Source organism: Lutra lutra, chromosome 1, assembly GCF_902655055.1.
Source record: "Lutra lutra chromosome 1, mLutLut1.2, whole genome shotgun sequence".
Lineage (NCBI taxonomy): Eukaryota > Metazoa > Chordata > Mammalia > Carnivora > Mustelidae > Lutra > Lutra lutra.
This window is the reverse complement of record NC_062278.1, coordinates 222999665-223020416: the sequence shown is the minus strand read 5'-3', so window position 1 is coordinate 223020416 and position 20752 is coordinate 222999665. Positions and strand designations below refer to the sequence as shown.

General features: G+C 63.3%; 3 protein-coding genes across 10 annotated transcripts in view; 2 read left to right on the top strand and 1 right to left on the bottom strand.

Moving 5' to 3' along the window:
* The first annotated feature begins 53 nt into the window (after window positions 1-53).
* KISS1R (KISS1 receptor) lies at window positions 54-5670 on the top strand. 3 transcript variants are annotated; one of them, XM_047707629.1, is made up of 5 exons: window positions 54-2765; window positions 3394-3518; window positions 4006-4141; window positions 4341-4561; window positions 4823-5670. In XM_047707629.1, the coding sequence occupies exons 1-5, from the start codon at window positions 2552-2554 to the stop codon at window positions 5264-5266; spliced, it is 1140 nt and encodes a 379-aa protein (XP_047563585.1). In that variant the 5' UTR covers window positions 54-2551; the 3' UTR covers window positions 5267-5670. The 3 variants fall into 3 exon arrangements, with proteins under 3 accessions (XP_047563585.1, XP_047563576.1, XP_047563595.1); XM_047707620.1 differs by lacking the exon at window positions 54-2765 and adding an exon at window positions 2786-3247; XM_047707639.1 differs by lacking the exons at window positions 54-2765; window positions 3394-3518 and having other exon boundaries at window positions 3658-4137.
* Window positions 5671-7338: 1668 nt separating this feature from the next.
* On the bottom strand, window positions 7339-14073 carry LOC125108427 (uncharacterized protein DKFZp434B061-like). The gene is made up of 3 exons (XM_047744242.1): window positions 14055-14073; window positions 12196-12795; window positions 7339-7566 (listed from the first exon to the last, which is right to left on the bottom strand). The coding sequence occupies exons 1-3, from the start codon at window positions 14071-14073 to the stop codon at window positions 7460-7462; spliced, it is 726 nt and encodes a 241-aa protein (XP_047600198.1). The 3' UTR covers window positions 7339-7459.
* ARID3A (AT-rich interaction domain 3A) overlaps window positions 11939-20752 on the top strand; it is a 31502-nt gene continuing 22688 nt past the window's right edge. Inside the window, exons 1-3 of one of the 6 annotated variants that reach the window (XM_047707607.1) lie at window positions 11939-11975; window positions 15522-16171; window positions 16969-17296. In XM_047707607.1, coding sequence (XP_047563563.1) covers window positions 15765-16171; window positions 16969-17296 — 735 coding nt within the window. In that variant the 5' untranslated portion in view covers window positions 11939-11975; window positions 15522-15764. The other 5 variants (XM_047707575.1, XM_047707569.1, XM_047707583.1 and 2 more) reach the window with 5 other exon arrangements.

Sequence of the window (20752 nt, the reverse complement as noted above, 5' to 3'; positions counted from 1 at the left end):
CGGGGCGGAGCCTGGAGGCTGGACGCGCGGGGCGGGGGCCGAGGCCACGAAGCCGGCGGATCCCGGGCTGCGGGTGGCGGGCACCCAGCCCCGGGAGTCAAGCGGGACAGCCGGGGCGGAAAACGGGGACCGCAGCCAAGCCTCCAGGTTGCGGGTGTGGGGTGGGGCCACACCCAGCCCCGAGGAACAGACGGGGAAACTGAGGGGGGAGGGAGCGTGATCCCTGCCTCCGAAGCCGGGCGGGGCGGGCGGGGGGAGTGCGGAGGGTGGCCGGGAAACTAAGGCCTGGGCAGCCAGGAGAGAGGGGGGACATCCATTTCAGAGGCAGGGGACAGATGAAGGGACCCAAGCCCCAGCTCCCCTACCCCCCAGCACCAACTTGGCTTTTCCTCTCACCAGCCCCACCCCCGCCTGTGTTCCAGGGCAGCCCGGGAGCCTGGGCTGGGTGCCTCAGTTTACTCGTGTCTAAAAATAGGATATGAGCTTCCACCTCGTTTCCCTTTTAAGGACTTCTTCATTTAACGAATGGCCTCTGTGGGCACGGCCCAGGAATGGGCTCGGGGATGCAGCAGTGACCAAGGCAGACCCCTTCCCCACCGAGTGGGATAGGAAAGAGGAGTTCTCTGAGAGAGGGACTGGTCAGCTGCAAAGTGGGAAGGGCCTGTCAGGCAGAGAGAACAGCCAGTGCAAAGGTCCTGGGGCATTCTAAGTAACCAGAACAGGATGATGAGTGAGCACACGGGGGATGGGAGTAGACGGCGGATGGTGGATCCGTGAGCCTGGAGGTCCTGGGAGGGGAGGTCTGGTTTTTGTTCAGAGGCAACGGTGAGCTATGGGGGGGGGGGGTAGAGAAGAGAATTAAAGCTGCTGTGGAATCTAGAACCCCCTTCCATCTACAAGAAGAGTGGGGGTCTAGGACCAGGTCAGGTGACAGCACAGGGATATAACCTGCCACACGCAACCTGCTGGAAATTGTGCAGGACACGTGACCAGATCGCCTTAACAAATAGAGAGCAACAGGTTCGGGAGGAGTGTGAGGAAGAGAAGGGACTGCTAAGTGCCCCCAGAGCACGTGCTGTGTGACGTCACATAGATAAATGTGAGAAGACACCACAGGAATAGATGGTGATTCAAACCCCGGGAGAAGGTGCCTCTGGGCAGAGGGACAGGCAGGGGGTCCTGAGGGCCAGGAGCCTTTGGTCCCCTGGTCGGGCCCATGATGACTAGCTCCATGAACGTGCTGGTGGGAGAGGGCACAGTGTGGGCCTTGGCCTGATTCTGGAGTCTCCTGCGCGGGACCCTCCCAACCCCCTCGTGGACCCTCGGTGCCCCAGGAGCCGCCTCTGCTGCCCGCCACCCCCACCTCAAAGGTCCAGCCATGCCCTCAGCGCTCTCCCAGGCCCTTGGACTCAGCTGCGGCCCCGAAAGAGTCCTTCCTCCTAGCAAGCCTGGGTCTCCTCATCCTGGTCTGCTGCTCATTCCCCTCCTGACCTTCTAGGCCAGTGTCAAGAATAATTTTGAAGGCGGAAAGAGGGTGAACGGGCAGTGCCCCTCTCCCAGAGTCTGGCGATGGTGATGACTGATGTGCCGCAGGGGCCCAGGGCCTGTTTCCCCGTTTCTCCCCTCCCCCACCTCTTAGTCACAGTTTCCTCAATGGTGGCATCTTTTTGTCTCTGTGTGGTACTCCGCGATGGCAGGAGCATTCTGGCACACTGAGGCATGCCTCGTGGGTAGTATCTGGGGTACATTTCTGGGTGTGGGTTTTGGGGGTCAACGGTGTCATTGCAGAATGCCCTCCACCTGGTTCCTGCCACCAAGGTCACAGGTGCCCACATCCCCAGTGTGAGTATCTGCTACCGGCAGTCGCTTAGGTGGGAGGCAGACACCCCAATTACAGCAGTGGAGTCCTAGGGAGCTTCTTCAAGACCAGGAGTCTGCTGACGGCTAGATCCTGGGTAGCCCTGCCCTGCTCTGAGCTGCCCGTGGCTCTCCAGGACCCCTCCTTGCAGCCCCGGGGTGCCAGGGCCCACCCACTGGAGCCCCAGGCACTCGGAAGGTCAAAGTCATGGCCACTACCAAGGGGCCTTCTCTTGCATCTGTGTTTTGGTCCAGCCTGCTCGCCCGTCCTGTGGGTCTCTACGTCCTGTTAGGATCGTCCTTCTAGGACCCATAGCAGCCTCCAGGCAGCTGACCCCTCTCCCCTGGCTCCTCAAGCCCCTCCTCCAGCCTGTCCCCTCCAGTGAGCTCGCCAGGACTGTGGACTGCAGAAGGAGAGGAAAGAAAGGGGGAGAAGTTGGCTGTGCACGTGAATGGAAGGCACGCGGGAAGGAGAGGGGGGAAGGCGGGGACAGGGCGGGCAGCAGGATATAAACTCGCAGGGGCTGATTCAGGAGCAGAGAAGCTGCCCAGCCCAGAGGAGCAGCCCTCCAGACCCGGTGGCCTCCAGCTGAGACCCTTCCCTGTGCTCGGAGGGCGTGTCCCCAGCAGGAGGCCAAGAGGAGGGTCCCCACGGTGATCCCGGAACGCAGCCAAGGAAGAGGACTGCGGAGCCATGAGCGCCGTGGCCATGTCGGCGCCCAACGCAACCTGGAGGGTGCCGGCCAACGCCTCGGGCGGCGGGGCCCCCCAGCTACCGCCAGTGGACGCCTGGCTCGTGCCACTGTTCTTTGCCTCACTGATGCTGCTCGGCCTGGCTGGAAACTCTCTGGTCATTTTCGTCATCTGCCGCCACAAGCAGATGAGGACGGTGACCAACTTTTACATAGGTGAGCGCCGGGACGCTGCACGGAGCCTGCCTGCCACGCTGGGGTCCTGTGAGGGGAGGGGGCTTCCCCAGACGGGTCCTGTCCCTGCCGTCCCTGCTCTCTCGGGATAGAGCTCCAGAGGGTTCCACGCACGGTGGTTCAGAGGGAGGTTGCAGAATGGCTCCCCGAGAGCCGGGTCCTGAGCCTTGAGGAAGGGGTCTGATCCAAACGTGGTTCTTGTAACTCTGTGCCCAGTGAACTAAAGTACGACCTTTGGTCTATGGCCCCATTCACCCGTTTGTGCCCTGGGCTGGCCCACCTGGCACAGGTGAGTGCTCAGCTTTCTGCATCCGATGGTGGCGGCCAGTGGCACCGCTGCCTCCAACCTTCAGGCGGGACTCGTAAGCCGGGTGCTCTGGCTCTTCCAGGGGGACAGGGCGAGCCGCGCTGTGGACTGACCCTTGAATGCCTAATGAAGCCCGTGCAGAGGGGATGTTTGCAACGTAAAAGTGGGGGACTGGGGGGATGCCCCAAATTCTCTGCCTGAGGACGTCGGGGGTGAGCGATCCCGCTGGTTAGGAAGGCAGAGACCTGGGGCCTGGGCCCTGGCGTTGGGTGGTTGAGGCTGCCCACGCGTTCGCCCCTGCAGCCAACTTGGCGGCCACCGACGTGACCTTCCTGTTGTGTTGCGTGCCCTTCACGGCCTTGCTCTACCCGCTGCCCGCCTGGGTGCTCGGGGACTTCATGTGCAAGTTCGTCAATTACATGCAGCAGGTGCACGGGCTAGGGGAGGGAGGGGGCACCAAGGGGCGGAGTCTGGGTGTGGGCCGGCTGGACCCCGGGTGGGGCGGGGTCGAGGAAGAAGTGGAGCCCGGATGCACCAACCTGGGGGAGAAGGACTCTGCAGGTGCGTGAGTTACGGACTGGGTGTGGGTTACGGAGGTGGGCATAGGGAGGGCGATCTGGGTCCTGCGGTTTCTTGCCCGGTCCCTCCCACGATCATAGGATGGCTCTGCCTCCCCTGTCTCAGTGCCGGGTCTCCGCGGACCTCAAATGGCTCCCTCAAACCTCCGCTCTCCTGGGATCCTCTCTGGTGTCCCCCTCTCCTGCCCCTTCAACCGTGGCCCCTGGAGACCTTCCCAAGACACGTCCCATTTGTGCCTGAGTGTCTGGAGATCTGCGGGGAGCCACAGTGTGGGCGCAGACAGGGTAGGGCCCAGTCCGGACCCAGGGCGAAACGCCCAGCTCTCGGCCCTCCCAGGTCTCCGTGCAGGCCACGTGCGCCACCCTGACTGCCATGAGTGTGGACCGCTGGTACGTGACCGTGTTCCCCCTGCGCGCCCTGCACCGCCGCACGCCCCGCCTGGCTCTGGCGGTCAGTCTCAGCATCTGGGTGGGTGAGTGCAGCGCCAGGGCCACCCGGGGATGGGGATTGGAGGACAAGACTTTGTGCCTTGGGCACCCCACCCCCACCGGCCTCACTGTGCGCGCATCTGGGAAGTGAGCTAAATAGCGCGCCCTGGGGGCCCCGCGCCGGGGAGGCGCCCGGCATCCCTCATCCCTCGGGCAAGGTCTTCAAGCTGCCCTGTGGTCCAGGCTCTGCGGCCGTGTCGGCGCCTGTCCTCGCTCTGCACCGCCTCTCGCCAGGGCCCCGCACCTACTGCAATGAGGTGTTCCCCAGCCGCGCCCTCGAACGCGCCTTCGTGCTCTACAACCTGCTGGCGCTCTACCTGCTGCCCCTGGCTGCCACCTGCGCCTGCTACGGGGCCATGCTGCGTCACCTGGGCCGCCCCGCTGCCACTGACAGCTCCCTGCAGGTGTGCTGCTGGGCGGGGGCGGGGAGGTGCTGGACTCAGGGGGCGGCAGAGCGGGAGAATGTGCCAGGGTCAAGAGGGGGAGCTCTGGGGGTGCCCGGCGAGCTCTCGATCTCCAGCCGTGAGTTCAAGCCCCGCCTTATACGTAGAGCTTAAATATAAAATAAAAGTAAAATAAAATACAGATAAAAACGGAGGGGAGCTCTGACGAGTCGCCCCAGCCGGCCTGCAGCCTTGCCTCCCACCACCTCCCTCCATCCCCAGGGGCAGCTGCTGGCAGAGCGAGCGGGCGCTGTGCGGGCCAAGGTCTCTCGGCTGGTGGCTGCCGTGGTCCTGCTCTTTGCTGCCTGCTGGGGCCCTATCCAGCTGTTCCTGGTGCTGCAGGCGGTGGGCCCGGCGGGCGCCTGGCACCCGCGCAGCTACGCGGCCTACGCGCTCAAGACCTGGGCGCACTGCATGTCCTACAGCAACTCCGTGCTGAATCCCCTGCTCTATGCCTTCCTGGGCTCCCACTTCCGGCAGGCCTTCCGCAGGGTCTGCCCCTGCGCTCCCCGGCGGCCCCGGCAGCACCCGGGGTCTGGACCCTCGCACCCCGCTGCCCCCCACACGGAGTTGCACCGCCTGGCCGCCCACCCAGACACCGCCAGGACCCAGACACCAGGGAGCCTGGCATGTGTCCCGAGGGAGCCCACAGGCTGTGTGTCCTGAGGGAACACGCTGACCCCTCTGGGCCCACTCGGGTTTAGAGCAGGCCCTCAGGGACAGGCGCTGCCTGAACAGCGGCTGCTATTACATGGTTATAATTAATGTCTTTATTTCGTGCAACATCGTCACAGTGAAAATGTCTTGTCCTCCTGATGGTTCCCCATGAGTGTGCTGTCCCGTGGGCTATAGATATTGTCATGACTTACTGCTGTTTCCTGACGCTGAAGACACTTAGGTACTGGCCCTCCCTGGAAATTTCCCCCAAAGCATCTGCGGACATTTTCCACACAGGGCCTTGCAGGGGTAACATTGTAAGCTTCATCCAAGTTTCCAGAAATATTAAAATGTGAACACCATGTGCATTTTAAAATGACAGAAATAGGGGCGCCTGGGTGGCTCAGTGGGTTAAAGCCTCTGCCTTCGGCTCAGGCCATGATCCTGGGGTCCTGGGACTGACCCCGCATCAGGCTCTCTGCTCAGCGAGGAGACTGCTTCCTCCTCTCTCTCTCTGCCTGCCTCTCTGCCTGCTGTGATCTCTCTCTCTCTGTCAAATAAATAAATAAAATCTTTTAAAAATTTTTAAAAAATGACAGAAAAATAAGGTCCTAGTGCAGCCACCTGGCATGTGTCCAGAGTCCTGCTGGGGGAACTGGGCATCACTGAGGAAGCAGGTCCTCGCTGGAGCTCTGCACCCGGAGTCGCCCGTGAGAGGAGCAGGACTGTAATAAGCCACCCCAAAACAGAGGGCGGCCCAGCAGACTATCATTCACGATTCTGGGGGGTGACTGGGCTCAGCGGGACCAGGAGGCCCGAGGAGGCTTTGTTCTCATGACTGGTGGCCGAGCATGGGTTGCTGGGGACGGTCAGACTTATCCCTTGGCAGAGCTTCTAAGAGGTGGCCCTTCAGAGGCCTGGAGGCCTGGGCTCCAAGGTCCCACCACGTCGTTTTTCCACACTGAATCCTGGGAGCTGCCCCAGGACCTCCAGAGGCCGCTTGGGTGGGGCTGTGTGTGTGCGCGCAGGAGGGGGGATGAGCTCAGCCTCCCCCCAACAGCCCTGCGGGCGGAGGCTTACTCACCCCGCAGGGCCACCGCCGGTCTCTGAGAGGGCCCCCATCCTCCCAGATTATCTGGGGACATCACAGACTTCCAAACAATCCAACTTGGCGCAGATGTTACTGTGAGACCGAAAAGCCAAAACATAGGGCCATTTTGACATTCGCCGGAAGCTTACTGGTTATTATTATTACTTTTTAAAGTAGGCTCCACAGCCAGCGCGGGGTTCAAACTCAGGACTCTGAGATCAGGATCGAGAATCACACGCTGAGCCAGCCGGGCTTGTTGCTTCCATCACTAGCCTCCAGACTGGGCAGAACAAGAGGGTGAAACTCTCCTCCTTTGCCCACAGGCCCTGCCACCCCCTCCCCCGGCCTCCACCCCTACCCTCCCAACTCATGGTCTCTCTGCAGCTGCTTGAACTGCTGCCATCCCTCTGCCCCTGGGCCTTTGCACACGCTGGTCCCTTTGTCGTGCCAGCTGTTCTCGCTCACCCATCAGGTCTGAGCTCAACTGCTCCTCCTCTAGAATGCACTCCTGGGACCCTCTCACCCACGTGCCCCTCGCCACCCCCATCACAACACCGACGTCCTCCTGTTACCTGCTGGGTGCCTCCCTGACTCGGTCCCCACTGTGTCCCAGGACCCCACGCTCAGTGGGGCTGAGTACACGTTTGTGGAGAAAGCACAAGTGTGCCGTGGGGGCTAACACAGGTATGTGCAGAGGGGGCGGCACCTTTGCTGCCGGAGAAGATGAATTTTTATTCTTCGTTCTATTTTATTTTTTTGGAAAATTAATTTTTTTTTTTTTTTTTTTTTTTTTTTTTTTTTTTTTTTAAAGATTTTATTTATTTATTTGACAGAGAGAGATCACAAGCAGGCAGAGAGGCAGGTAGAGAGAGAGGAGGAAACGGGCTCCCTGCAGAGCAGAGAGCCTGATGCGGGGCTCGATCCCAGGACCCTGAGATCATGACCTGAGCCGAAGGCAGCGGCTTAACCCACTGAGCCACCCATGCGCCCCTGGAAAATTAATTTTTAAAAAAATAAGGTAAAGAAGGGCTCTGGGGCCTTCGTGTCGGAGAAATGAAAAGTCCCTTTACACAAAACCCCTTCACGTGTTCCCACAGCAGCTTCACCTGAGGTCACTGCCGCGGGAACAGCTCGTGGGTCCTCCAGCCGGTGAGCGGGTGGGCAAAGGGTTCGGCCTGCCCCATGGAACACCCCTCAGTGGGAAGTCGTTGTGGATGCCCTGTGCAGACAGGTGGCCCCGGGGACGATCTCCCAGAATCACGCAGGACTAAAAGACACCCCCTCAATGTTACCTGATGTATGAGCCCACCTAACAGCAACCTTGTGATGAGGATGTTGTGGGAGTGGAGAAGAGATGAGTCCCTGCCCGGGGAAAGAGGGGAGGGGTGGTGAGGAAGGAGGGTGGGGAACGGGGAGATCCAAATAGGGTGGGTGGATTCTGGTTGGGACATGGTAGCACAATTCTGCCGAGTGCGGCTGTCGGGGAGAACCTCGGGTTCCTATCAGGATTTACAGTGAACTCAGAAAAACACGCACAGTCCAAGGGTTGAGAGGGAGGTCCAGGAGGAGTCCTCCAGAGCCTGCTCGGCCGGATCTTGTCTGCAGAGCCCCTCCCTGGGTGCCAGGCTCTGCCCTGGGTACTGGGCCACAGCAGAGACAAGGAGCAACCTCTACAGAGTCCCTGTGTACTTATCCACAGAGGGGGCGAATGACCTGGGGAGACACAAAGCGACCGCAGGGAAGAAGGTTAGGAAAGAGACCTGGGTGCCCTCTGTGAGTAACTGGGAGCCTGCCTCCGTGGGGGCAGGTCCAGGAAGGCTTCCTGGAGGAGGCAAGTCTGGGAAATGTGAATGCAGCTTGGAGGTGGTGAAAGAGCAAAAGGGACGGGGAAGGCACAGGCAGTGCAAAGGCCCCGAGGCAGGCCATGTCTAGTGGGTTAAGGCCCATGGGGCCAGAGGAGGATGAAGTGGGAAGGTCGCCAGCTGCAGGGACGAGCTGGGTCTTTGCCGAGGGTGCTGGGAGCCATGGGGCTTCTAAGCGAGGAGGGACACGGTCCCAGCTATTTCAAGACCACGACGGTTCCTAGCCACAGACTGCGTGCCAGGCAGCACAGTCCACCTGCGAGGGAGGCGGGTCAGCCCAGCGCTGCCCAGGGAGGTGGGGGGGGGGGGAGGGTGCACCAGAAGGGGCCACTTTCTATTCCGGACAAGCAGTAAACAACCTGCTGAGACCGTGTTTACCCACTTACCGCGAGCGAGTGGGGGACCAGCAGGCAGGGGTGGGGGGAGGCAGGCTCCCCGCTGAGCAGGGAGCCGGACAGGGCTCGACCCCAGACCTGAGACCATGACCTGAGCCGAAGGCAGAGGCTTAACCCGCTGAGCCCCCCAGGCGCCCGGAAAACCTTTTAGTACAGGGAAGTCCCGTGCGATAGCAATACACCGGGGATCCCGCCCTTATCCAGCGGGTCTACCGCAGAGCGCCCCGAAGAGCTACAGGGGAGAAGAGACCTCCACGGCCTCGGTTTCCTGGTCTGACCCGAGGATCTCGTTGTCAAGGGATAGGGCGCCACCTGGCGGCCGCCCGCGGGAGCCCAGGCGCTCCGGTGCCGGCCCCGCCCCTGACTGCAGCCCCGCAGGTGCCCGGCAGGTGGTGCGCGCGCCCCACGGAGGTTCCGGGCTCAACTCCGCCGAGGAGTCCCCAGCGCCTGGGCGGGGGGCACTCATGGGTACCCCAACCCCGACCCTGGCCGAACGTTTCCCCGCCGCAAGATGGGTCAAGCAGAGCCGCAGTATGAATTTCCCGGGTCTTACCCACTTTTGTCTCATGAGTCCCGTCGTTAAAAAAGGACCAAATGTGATATTGTATAACTATGTTGATATAAAAACTAACAAAGGGGCGCCTGGGGGGCTCAGGTCATGATCCAGGTTTCCTGCTCAGCGGGGAGCCTGCTTCTCCCTCTGCCCCCCCATCTCTAATAAACAAGTAAAAATCTTTTAAAAACTTGAAAAAAGGGGCACCTGGGTGGCTCAGGGGGTTAAGCCTCTGCCTTGGGCTCAGGTCATGGTCCCAGGGTCCTGGGATTGAGCCCGGCATAGCATCGGGCTCTCTGCTCCGCGGGGAGCCTGCTTCCCTCTCTCTCCTGCCTCTCTGCCTGTTTGTGATCTCTGTCTGTCAAATTAATTAAAAAATCTTTAAAAAAAAACTTGAAAAAAATCTACGTTAAATTAGGCTGGATGTATTATCACATAACCCTTACTAGCATATTTGCTTCCTTTTTGTTTTCAAAGTTGTAAGAACTGCATTTCCATGGAGCCTGGCTCACAGGGACAAGTCCACAAGAGGCCAGGGCTCAGTGACAGTGCCCAGCACCCCGTCCCAGGCCTGTTTGGCCTTGATTTTGGAAATCAAGATGGTGAATTGTTCCATTTGCCCTCCACATCCACCTCGGTGTAGACAGACACCAAAAATCCCATGGGGTGAGACAGGGAACGCATGAATTCATTCAACCAACCAACCAACCAACATTTATTGAGCACCTACTGTGTTCCATGCCCAGCCTGGAGGGTTGGAGATCCAGCTTCCAGCAAGGTCAGGCAGTTAAACGGAATCAAGACATTTCAGAACAGAGCACCTGGATGAAGATAAAACAGGCTGACGTGATGGCACACCTGACCCTGAGAGGTCAAGGAGGGACACCCCCCAGGAGCTGAGGCTGCACTTTGCATCAGGACAGGGCACTCTCCGGTGACCAGGGAAGGGCACTCCCGCAGGGGAGCCACCAGGGCAAAGGCCCCAGTGTGGGAATATGTTTGAGCAGGAATAACATGGGCAGGTGGACAGTATGGGATTTGGGTGGATTTTGAAGAGCGTGCCCCCCAACCCCACCCCCAAGTGGGGAGCAGGTGAGCTGGGACCTAGGCCTGCTGCCCACTCCCAGTGGAGCCAGCAAGTCTGTGTATCAATTCCCAGCTCCCTCCCGGCGCTAAAAATAGGGTCCCCCTCACTGGAGGCAGCTGGGAATCCTGCAGCCCCTCACCCTCTGGGGCTGGGCACCTCTGGGGGAATAGGGACAGCATCTTTCCCCTGGGAGATGGGGGAGGGGCAGCACCCCACCTGCCCTTCTGAGTATCCCCACCAGGCCCCCCTTCTTCTGAACAGAAGTAAATAGAACTCTCAAAACAATTCTGCAAGGAATGAATTGACGTAGATGTGTTTTACAGGGGTAAACTGAGGCACAGAGAGGCCCGGCATCCAAGCTGGGGTGGGGCAGGGGGTGCATTCAGATCTGTTTGGCTCTTTGGTAGGGGAGAGGCTCTCTTGCACTTTGGAGAAGTGGGGCCTGGGGCCTGGACCCTTATGGGGACCCAGCTCACCTGGGTCTCTCCAAACTTTCCCCTCCTTGGACAGATCTCTCCGCCCCTCCCAGTGGAGGTCGGGGGAGGCGGGCAGCTGGGGCTGGGTGTTTAACAGCCTAAAGGTGGAGGCCTCTGCCACCTGCTACCATTAAATAGGAGAGGCCCTGGGGCTGGTGGGCAGGGCTGCAGCCTGGGCTGGGGGTAGCTTTCCTGCACCCATCACTTTGGCTTGGGAATCCCCCCCCCAGCAGAAAACCTGCAATTTGCAGGGAGGCTTGATGTCCTAAAAAGGTGTCAGGGCTGTGTGCCTTAGGGCACAGGGACAGGGCTGCCCAAGAAACCAGCACTGAGGGCCAGACCCTTCAGAAGTGCCCCCCATGCCAACTCCCCCACCCCCCACCATGCTCCCGCTTGGCTCTTTGGGCTGGGGCCTGGGTCTCTGCACTAGCCCCCGAGGATTGCCTCTGGGCGACAGACCTGCTGAGGCCACACACCCCCTCCCCCCAGCCCTACTCTGTGCCTCAGGGGACACTGAGAGTCTCAGCTATGTAAGATGTGAGCGCCGGGGCACGGCCGTGGCAGGCTCCGAGGGAGAAAACTGTTCCTATCACCCGGGGGATAATCTTGTCTATCCTAGAGGGTGACAGTCCTGGAGGGGGTGGGGGTCGTCTTGACGTTCCTCGAGTCACTCCACCACCCCCACGACTCTGCTGGAGCAGTGCCCCCCACCCCCGCAGCCATTCCCTCTCCAGACCCCTCCCCACCCTGCAGCGCCCCCACCGCAGGGCCCTGGTGCTCTCCTGGCATCCCGGCCTGCTCCTGTTTTCGGTCCCGCAGCTCTAGTCACTACCGGGTGTTTAATCCCCATTCTACAGATAAGGCCGCGGAGGCTGGGGTGGGGGGGCAGTCACCAGAGTCTTGTCGCCAGTCTATGGGACAGGGGTGAAACTCCGAGCTCGGCAGGGCAGGCCCATTCTAGGTGCCGGGTAAGAAGGTGAAGGGGTCCCCAGCCCGGCTCCGGTCCCTCCAGCCCTCCCAGGAGGAGGTCCACCCCCCTCCCCTCCCCCTCCGACGCTCCAGTCCAGCCCGCGCCCTCCGCGCCCCGTGCGCTCCGGGCCCCGGCGCGCACTTTGCCCACCGTCCCTAGGCAGGGGGCGGAGCCTCCCGCGTCGCTGTTCCCCTTCCCTTTTTATTATTTATTATCATTTAAAGGGGCCCTGACCTGAAAATTTCTGGCCACTCTCCCCCACTTCCGAACACCCCTGGGCTGCTGGTGCGTCTTCGGACCGAGTGCGAGGGCCGAGGGGGCGTCCGGGAAGGGGGAGGGGGCCTCCCGAGACCCCTCCCCGCGGCCCGGGCCGCAGCGCTGAATCACCGGCGAGGTATTTGCATCTGAGAGCGATTTGTCACCCGGTGATTTGTCTGCGGGGCGGTGAGCGCGCCGGCGGGGGGAGGGGAGGGGCGGGGGAGGCCGCGCGCGGGGAGACTCTTACCAATCGGGTCGGATGGGGGTGTAGACGCGGACTCGGCTGGCGGCTCGGTGAGTCGGCGCGCGGCACAAACCCGGCGGCGGCCGGGAGCCAGCAGCGCGCAGCTCGCGGCCCGGGGCCGGAGGCCAGGCGCGGCCGGGGCAGGGCTGGACGCCAGGCGCAGGGCATGCGCCCCCCGAGCGGGCCCTGCGCGGTGAGGCGCGGGGTGGGGGTGGTGGGAGGCCGGCCTTTTAAGCCACGGGTTCCGGCCCTGGGTGGGCGCAGTGCGCCCGGGAAGCCGGCGAGGGGGTCTCCAAAGTTGGGCAGGGACGGGGGTGGGGGTTCGGGACCGACGAGGCCGCCGTAGCAGGTCGGAGTTGGGGGTGTTAACTCGGCGACCCCCCTCGGAGACCACACTGCGCGAGGGTGATCGGGGGTCGCGAGGGAGCGCTGCCCCCCACCCCCCCGGCGGAAGGAAATGGTCCCTCGGCGCGCGCGGGGGGCTGCACTCCGGGTTCTTATGGCACGTTCTCCCCGGAATCGGGCGCTGTGTTCCGGAGCCCCGCGGGGAGCGGCAGCGCCGGGTGGGGAGGGCAGGTCCCCGGCGACCCCCTCCAGCCCCGACTGCTTACTTAGGAGGTGCGGGCTCCGGACCCCAAAAGAGCCCTGGAGGGGGACCCCAGCATGCCCGCGCCCGGCGTGCGCTCGGCGGGGCGGCCCGCGCTCTGGCGGGGATCCCCGGGAAAAGCCCCCCTGCCCCGGTCAGTGCCCCCCAGACACAAAAGCGGGCGCAGGAAGCGCGGGGAGCGCGCGTTTGTCAACTCCAACGTTCGGCGTCCGACCCCAGGCGGCGGATTTGTCAATAATCTTCCGTTTTTAGTCGCCCGGGCCGGAGGGTTTGCCCCCCCCCAACCCATGCAAATCGGTCGCTTTCCAAGAAGCCTTTGAAATCCGGACTGGGGTTTTTGTCGTCTTATTTCTTCTCTTTCTTCGGTTTTTCTTTTCTCACTTCCTCCGGGCCGCCCCCTCCCAACTCTGCTAGCCCCCTCCCCGGCCTTCTGCCCCACCCCACCCCCTCTTCCCTTCGTGGAGTGAGGGGCCCCTTTCGCCACCCGCGGGCCCCAGCCTTGCACAACTCTTTAAATAACCGTGTTTTGCAAGGCCCGGCCCGAGCGGGTGACCTCTCTCTCCGGGAGGCATTGGGGGGAGGGTGTGGCCCCGGATCCCTCTGGGCCCCTAGTCAGGTCTCAACGACCACCCAGCACCCCCCACCCCTGCCTGGTCCCTGCCTGGGAATGCCTCTCCCTTGGGGTTGTCATAAAGTGGGGGTAGGGGCTGAGGACAAAGGGCTCTTGGGGGAGGGGTCTAGAGGGGGTGGGCGTCGCCAGCTTAGGGTTAATGGCGGCCATGGGGGCCCCAGGCACGGCCCAGGGGAGTTCTGGGGTTCCCACCTGCCTCCCCCAACCAGCCGAAACGTGGAGGCCTGCCCTGCTCCCCTCCCCCACTAGGCGACCCGGAAGGGTCATTAAACCCAGCAGGCCTGGGGGTGGGAGGCTGGGGGGGGAGTGGCTTCCTCTGGCCTCTTCCTTCTGCCCCCCAAACAGGAGGGGAGGTGTTGCCTGGAACGTTTCCGTGGGGAGGGGGGGCTCGTCTTGAAGTTGTCAAATGTGGGGGAGGGGCAGTGGACCAGACTGGACACTGGGTGTGAAATGTGCCCTCAGCACTTCTTTGGGCTGGTGGGGGGGTGACCACCAGTCCTCGAGGGGACAGGGAGTGGGGGGCTGGGTGCTGCTTTGCTGCCTCTAATGACAGACTGCATTGGCCACTCTCCAGCCCTGTGGCCTGGGAGAGGGTCTTTGTGCCCTGAGACCCCTGCCGGATACCGAGGTCCTCTGGGGACATGTGCCATCCCTATTTCCCACAGGGGCCACCCACCTGCCCCCCCCACACTGCCCTTTCACCTGTTCAGATGAAAGCTCCAGGGGGTCTGGGGAGAAGGCAGGAGGGCCACTGAACCCCCCCTGACTGGGGAGGTGCGGGGGGGGGTCTATACTGCAGGATTCCTGTGAGTAGGGTCAGTTTCCGCTTCGGGGGTTGCCACAGAGTTGGGAGGGCTGCCGGCCGGGTGTGTGAGCGTCCGCTAGTTGCCAGGGTCGTGGGAACCTGTCTGCCCTGGGAGCCACTGAGGGGCTCACTTACCAGGTCAGGGACAGTGTCCTGCCCCCCCATCTCCCGTCCCCCATCCCTGGGAGGTATTGTCCAGGGTGTCACCGCTGGGCCTGTTGGGTTCTGCCCGGTTGGTTTTACTGGAGGGCGGGAGGGGGTGTGGCCGGTGCTGGGGTCCGGGGCGGGGGTGGGACCTGCGTCCTTCTGTCCTGGTGGGGCCAGCTCTGCCAGGTCCCAGATGTTCCTGCCTGAGACGCTGAGGAGACCCCAGGCTGGGGCACGGCACCTCATGCTGGGATGTTGGCCCCACTTGGGGTCCCAAGAGGCAGGAGAACTCCCCTGCAGAGGTCACATGGGGTGGTGAGGGATGCTGTGATGTCACCCAGACCCTGCCCCTAACCCAGCCTTCCCTGGAACCTGCTGTGTGTGTCTTCTCGGCCACCAGCTCACCCATGGCCTCAGTGCTCTGTATGCCTAACGTGAATCCCACCCAGCGCCCCCTTCCCTAGCACGGATGGGGGCCTGCTGTGTGCATGCTTGAGCAGACAGGTGGGCGCTGTCAAGACACTGTCCTTCACATGGGGAAACTGAGGTCCAGAGAGGTTGAGGTTTAGAGATGAGGTGGGAGCATGAGGGAGGAAAGTTCTCTCAGGCCCTGTGTACAAGGAGTGCTCAGTCTGGGTCAGCCATCGTCTTGGTTAGCCTGGGGGGGCGGTGCCTGGAGCCTTATGCAGCAGGGGTGTGAGCAGCAGGGGTGGGGGCAGCATCCGGAACTCAGAACCGGAACCCAGAACCCACCTGGCCTCCGGCGGCTAGTGACGGGCTCTAGCCAATCAGAAGCCAGGCACGCCCGGCCCCCTCTGTTTATGAAGCAACAATCCAGGGTCTTCCCCAGAAGCTGTGGTCCGTACCTGCCCTTCTCCGTGGCCCTGAGGGTGGGGGTTGCCTCAAGACCCTAGGGAGCTCAGTGCAGGCTGACCCCGCTTCCCAGCCTGCCGGAGGGCAGACAGAGGGGGTCCATGGGGAGAGCACCACCTCCCACCTCCAGGAAGGCCTCCCGGTTTGCACCCTGATGGGAATGGATGGGAGGGATTTTCCCAGAGGCCTCTGTGGTCTGACTTCAGTAGGGAGGATGGGGCCAAGGAGCCCTGGAATGGTCTGATGGTTGGTCTTGCTGCCCCCAGGTTTCTGCAAACCCGTGAATGAGCCCAACACCAGCCGCTGTGACCTGGTGCCTGGCGTGAGAAGGAGGCAGCACTGGCATGCCCTCGGCCTGAACCCGGCGGTCCCCGCCCCCACCCCCCGCCACCCTGCACTGTCCCGGCTCCCCTGAGGCCCCCACACTGCAGTGCGGCCAGGCCCCCTCCCCGAAGGGGCCGCCCCTGCCGCCCAGCTCTGGTGCCCGGGGCGGCCCGGCCCGAAGGGCCATGAAGCTTCAGGCCGTCATGGAGACCCTTCTGCAGCGGCAGCAGCGGGCACGCCAGGAGCTGGAGGCCCGGCAGCCCGCGCCGCCCCCGCCACCCCCGCCAGCCGAGCTCCCCGCTGGCCCCCCAGCCCGGGCCAGGGCCATCCCGGAGGAGGACAGAGAGCCGGAGAAGGCGCGGATGCAACGGGCCCAGATGGCTGCGCTGGCTGCCATGCGGGCGGCGGCCGCCGGCCTGGGATCCGCACCCAGCCCCAGCGGCTCGGAGGATGGGCCCCCCAGCCTGGAGGATGAGGATGCGGTCCAGGAAGGGGTGCCAGGCTCGCCTGCCCCATCAGGCCGAGGCCGGGAGGCACCGGGACATGCTGAAGACATCAGGCACCTCGAGGATGTGGGCTCCGACGGTGACCTGTGAGTCGGGTTCCGTGGGCTACACACTGCACAAGCGTCGACTGAGCCTTCCATGCATCCCAGGCAGCTGTAGGGCAAGCCCTTGTCCCTGCTGACCACCGAGGTCAGCACTGTCCTTTAGAACTTTCTGGAGGACGGCGGGTATCTCACCAACCTAGGAGCCACCCCTCGCGGGCGGCGGGGGAGGCTTGATTCCAGCCTGACTTACGTGGACCAGCCCCGTGTGGCCGGGAGCCCCATTGCCCAGTGAGGCTCTGGCAGATTCAGTGGCTCCGGAGGGACCCGTGCACAGTGAGTGTCGGCTGGCTCGTGGTCGTCCACCGTGCATGCGTCCTGCCAGACCCAGTGCAGGCCTCCAGCCAGCTACGGGCAAGACCCCAGGGGAATCACTCTGGGAAGATGTTTGACAAGCAGAGCAGTGGGGTGATTGTGGGTTATGACAGGGAAATAAAGGAGGGGTGTGAGGGGAGGTGACTGGGGCTGGGAACAGCATGCCTGGCAGAAGGAACAGCGAGAGCAAAGGTCCTGAGGCAGGAACTGGCTAGGCATTTCGAAGGCCCACCAAGGAAGCCCGTGCCACGGAGGGCAGGAGGGGCTTAGCAGGTGTGCAAGGGTCCTGGGGGGCTGTGGGCTGATGGGAAACACAGCCGTGCCCCTTGCAGTGCCTGGAGCAGGTGGGGGCCGCTGTCCCTGTGTTGAGAGAGGGAGAGCAGGACTCGGGCGTAGAGCAGACCCTCCCCCAGGGCTGGAGCAAGCTGGCGCCATCGCCCCTGACCTGTGGCCTCTGCCTGCCCCAGGAAGCCAAAGTGGGAGGAGGAGGAGGAGGAGCTGGAGGACGACCTGGAGGACGAGGAGGACGAGGAGGAGGACGAGGAGGAGGAGGAGGAGGAGGACTACGAGGACGAGGAGGGGCCCCCGGGCTCTTCCGGCTTGGGCCCTGCAGCCCTTGTGCCCCGTAGGGCCCCGCCGTCCCAGGCCTACCGCGGTGACAGCGGGCCCCGGGTGCTTGGTGGCCAGGAACGCCAGGGGGCCAGCCTGGCCCACGCCGGAGGGGCTGCGCACGTGGCGCCGCAGCTGCAGCCGCCTGACCACGGGGACTGGACCTACGAGGAGCAGTTCAAGCAGGTGCGCAGTGCGCTGTGGGGGGCCGTGGGCAGGGGCACGTGCACCGCTGCTGGGTCCTGGCGCCCGGCCCATGCCAGCCAGGCACACGGCCGCATGCAGGAAGCCTTGTGGACACCCCGTGGGTGGGACGGGCCGATGGTTGAGTGCGCCCCGTGTGGACAGGAGGGGGACCCGAGCCAGGAGGGAGAAGCTTGGGGGCTGCCCAGTGCCTGCCCAGAAGGACCTGCAGGGAGCCAGCCAGGCATGGGGCTCTGAGCTGGGCAGGTGCCCGGGCAGAGGCTGTGCGGCTGAACTGGGCTTAGCGTGGGCCGCGGTCAAGGGGCGAGGCCCAGCGGGCGGATGTGCGGGCAGGGCGCTGGGGGCTTGGGGACGCCGGCCCGAGGTCTGGTCAGTCGGCGTGGAGTCCGGTCACAGAAGCCACAGTGGTTGGTTGGGCAGGGGGTGGCCACGTTGGTGTGGACGGCTGAGAACTCCCTGGGGCTGTGGAGGGGCGGGGAGGAAGTAGGGCCGTCCTAGTGCCTTCCCTGCGGGCGGCCAGGGCAGAGGAAGTGGCCAGGGCGGGGGACCCTTTGAAGTTGGGCCCGAGCTGGGCTGGGCAGATGGAAACCAGATGGCGTCCGGCTGGGCTCACATTCCAGTCTGTGGCCAGCTGGGCCCTGCTCCGACCTCCAGGAGTGGCCAGCGGGGACCTGGCCTCCCCAGCCCGGTAGCCCAGTAGCTCGGGCCTTTGAGGTCTCCCCTGGCTGTGGACAGGCCAGTGTGCGCGAGCTGGGAGGTGGCTGTGTGTGGCCTTGGGGCGGCCCCCTCTGGATACTGGCCTCCCAGAACCAGCTCTGGGCCCCTCCTGGAGGGTGCTCAAGGCCCGGCCGGTGGGCTGGACACACACAGAGGGGGCCGGGCAGGGGGGCTCCCAGTGGGGGGGGGCAGTACCTGGAGGCAGCAGGGGAGCCAGCAGGGGAGCCAGCAGGACGGATGGAGCTGCTCAGGTGTGGCTGGGGTGGGGCAGGGCCGAGGGCTGGGTGACAGCCAGCGGACTGCGCCTCTCTGGGCGTGGCCAGCGCCCCACACAGCCCCTCCTGGAGGCTCTGCCCCTGCGCATGGACCCCAGTCACCGCCCCCACCCCCGTGTCCCTCCCTGCCCAGAGCCACAGCGCTGAGGGAGGGTCTCTAGAGCTCGCCGTGGTTCAGAACAGTGCGCAGCCTGCCGTGGGCTGTTTGTTCTCACGGTAGTTACCGGGAGACACACTCTCGGGGGCTGGAGCTGGACAATACCCCAGTGTTGCTGGGTCCCGGCCGGGCCACACAGGACCCCAAGCCCCCAACCCTGTTCAGTGGCCTCAGCCCCCTGGGGGGGCAGGGTTTGGGCGGCCAGGCCAGGCGAGGACTGGGGGCAGAGGCCAGGCCCCAAAGTGCCCTCGGCATGTCAGGAACAAAGGGCCACAGGAGCCTTTGTCCCACTTGTCTGGGATGCCCAGGGCCGGGGAAACGGAAGCAAGAGTGGATCAGGGAACCCCAGAGCCACTGGGGCTCAGCATCTCGCTGAGCTGGGGGGGTGACTCCCCTATGTGGAGGAGGCTGGCCTCAGGAAGCGGACAGCCGTGCTGAGGTGTCAGGGAGAGCTGGTCTGGCATCTTTGGCTGGGTGGGGGGAGGCCTCTCGGGATACACAATTTGGGTCAAGCCTCACGGAAGGAGGGACAGTGCACTTGGCAGAGAAAGTAGCCTGGGCAAAGGCCCTGGGGCAGGGCCGACATTGGTGTGGGGGGGGGAGGGCAGGGAGCCAGATGCTGCCAGGTCGGGCCCTGCAGGAGATAGGATTGGATTCTGAGAAAGTGGCCCTGCCCTGCAGTGCTGGGACCTTCCTCCTGCCCATTCATGGCAGGGCCGGCTGCCGGCTCTGCCCTCCCGCCCAGCTGGCCGGGCACCTGTGTGGCCAGTGTCAGCAGCGTCCCGGGCCCAGCCGGCCTAGCAGACGTCAGGCCATGTTGACTCTGGCGCCTTCCCCACAGCCTTCCTGGCACGTGGCAGCCCAGCCGGCCAGCCGCCCACTTGGCCCCATCTCTTGCCTCTTCCTCCCAAGTCTTGGCGGGGCCTGGGGCCGACTTCCCCTACGAACCCTTGAGAGCCGTGAATATGGTCTCAGGGAGGCCAGGCTGGGGAGGGACCTAGGGCAGTGGGCTCGTGGCCATGAAACCATCCCTGGAACCCCCACAGCCTGTCTGCCGTGGGGCCCTGGGGACGCGCGGATGGAGGCCAGCGCGGCGCGAGCCACTGGCCGGGGATCAGACGTGTTGCAGACGGTGATTAGGATCTTAGCCTCCTGGCATCAGACGTGGCATTCTGTGGCTTCCTGTCACCCACGTAGCTGGGCCCGGGCTCTAGAAAGTGCCCCCCCACCCCGCCCCTGTAGGTCTTAACCTCAGATCTTTGGCTGCTTAAGAATCAGGATCCTTGGTCTCAGCAGCTCAAACTTGGGGATTGTTTTCAACGGCTTTACTGAGATCAGACTCACGTACACCTACTTCACCTGTTGAAAGGGTGCAGTTCAGTGGTGTTTAGTGTCTTCGTGGAGTGACATAGCCGCCGCCAGGTTGTTAGAGGACGTTTCTGTCACCTCAGACGTAAACTTTTATAAGTGTATCTTTTAGCTATTACCCCCCCCCCGCCCCGGCCCCCGCAAGCCCCCTTCCTGTCCATGGAGGACCCTGGTCTGGGGGTGTCACACGCATGGACTCACACCCTGTGTGGCTTTCTGTGTCTGGTTCCCTCCCTGCATGTCATGGGCTCGGGGTCCATCCCTGGGGTCGCACGTAGGGGGGGGACGCTCTGGCGTGTGGTGGACATGCTGTGTTGATTCTGTCACCTGTGATGGACACTTGGGTTGTTTACACCTTGGGCAGCTGTGAGTCGAGCTGCTGTGAGTCGGGCTGCTGTGAGTCGGGCTGCTGTGATCACGCTTGCATGGCTGTGGTGTGGACAGGTGTTTTCGCCTCTCATGGGCGCAGAGCCAGGAGTGGAGCCACCGGGCCGTGAGGGTGGTGAGGCTAATTGGCCTCTCAGGGACCTATGGGCGGCTTCCCACAGCAGCCGTGCTGTTCTCCTTCCCATGGCCTCCCGAGGCTCCGGCTTGTGCATGGCTTCGCCAGCACCTGAGATCACGGCTGTGCTGTCGAAGTCACAGGGTGGCGGGCGTCTCCCTGCGCGTTGGTTTGTGCTGAACGTTGCGGTGTTTTCCGCCTGCTTTCCAAGGTGACGTCCGTCCACTGCACGACGTGTCGATGAGCTCCAAGATGTAGAGGTGACCACTGCAGCTGAGACGTGTCCCCTAGCTGTGCAGGAGGCGGACTGAGCCTGTCTCCTGTGCCCCACACGCCCCGATCCCACAGGGAAGGGCAACTGAGGGCTCTCCCCTTCGCACCGACGGAGACGGATGTGGGTGGTTGAGTCTGTCGACAGC

Coding starts and splice junctions, on each gene's coding strand:
- LOC125108427 (XM_047744242.1), bottom strand. Junction 7,567..12,195: donor ACCCCCATCCGACCCGATTG/GTAAGAGTCTCC, acceptor CTGTCTGCACAG/GGCATCCACAACGACTTCCC.
- KISS1R (XM_047707620.1), top strand. CDS start 3,025: ATGGCCCCATTCACCCGTTTGTGCCCTGGGCTGGCCCACCTGGCACAG. Junction 3,248..3,393: donor GCAGAGGGGATGTTTGCAAC/GTAAAAGTGGGG, acceptor TCGCCCCTGCAG/CCAACTTGGCGGCCACCGAC. Junction 3,519..4,005: donor TCGTCAATTACATGCAGCAG/GTGCACGGGCTA, acceptor CGGCCCTCCCAG/GTCTCCGTGCAGGCCACGTG.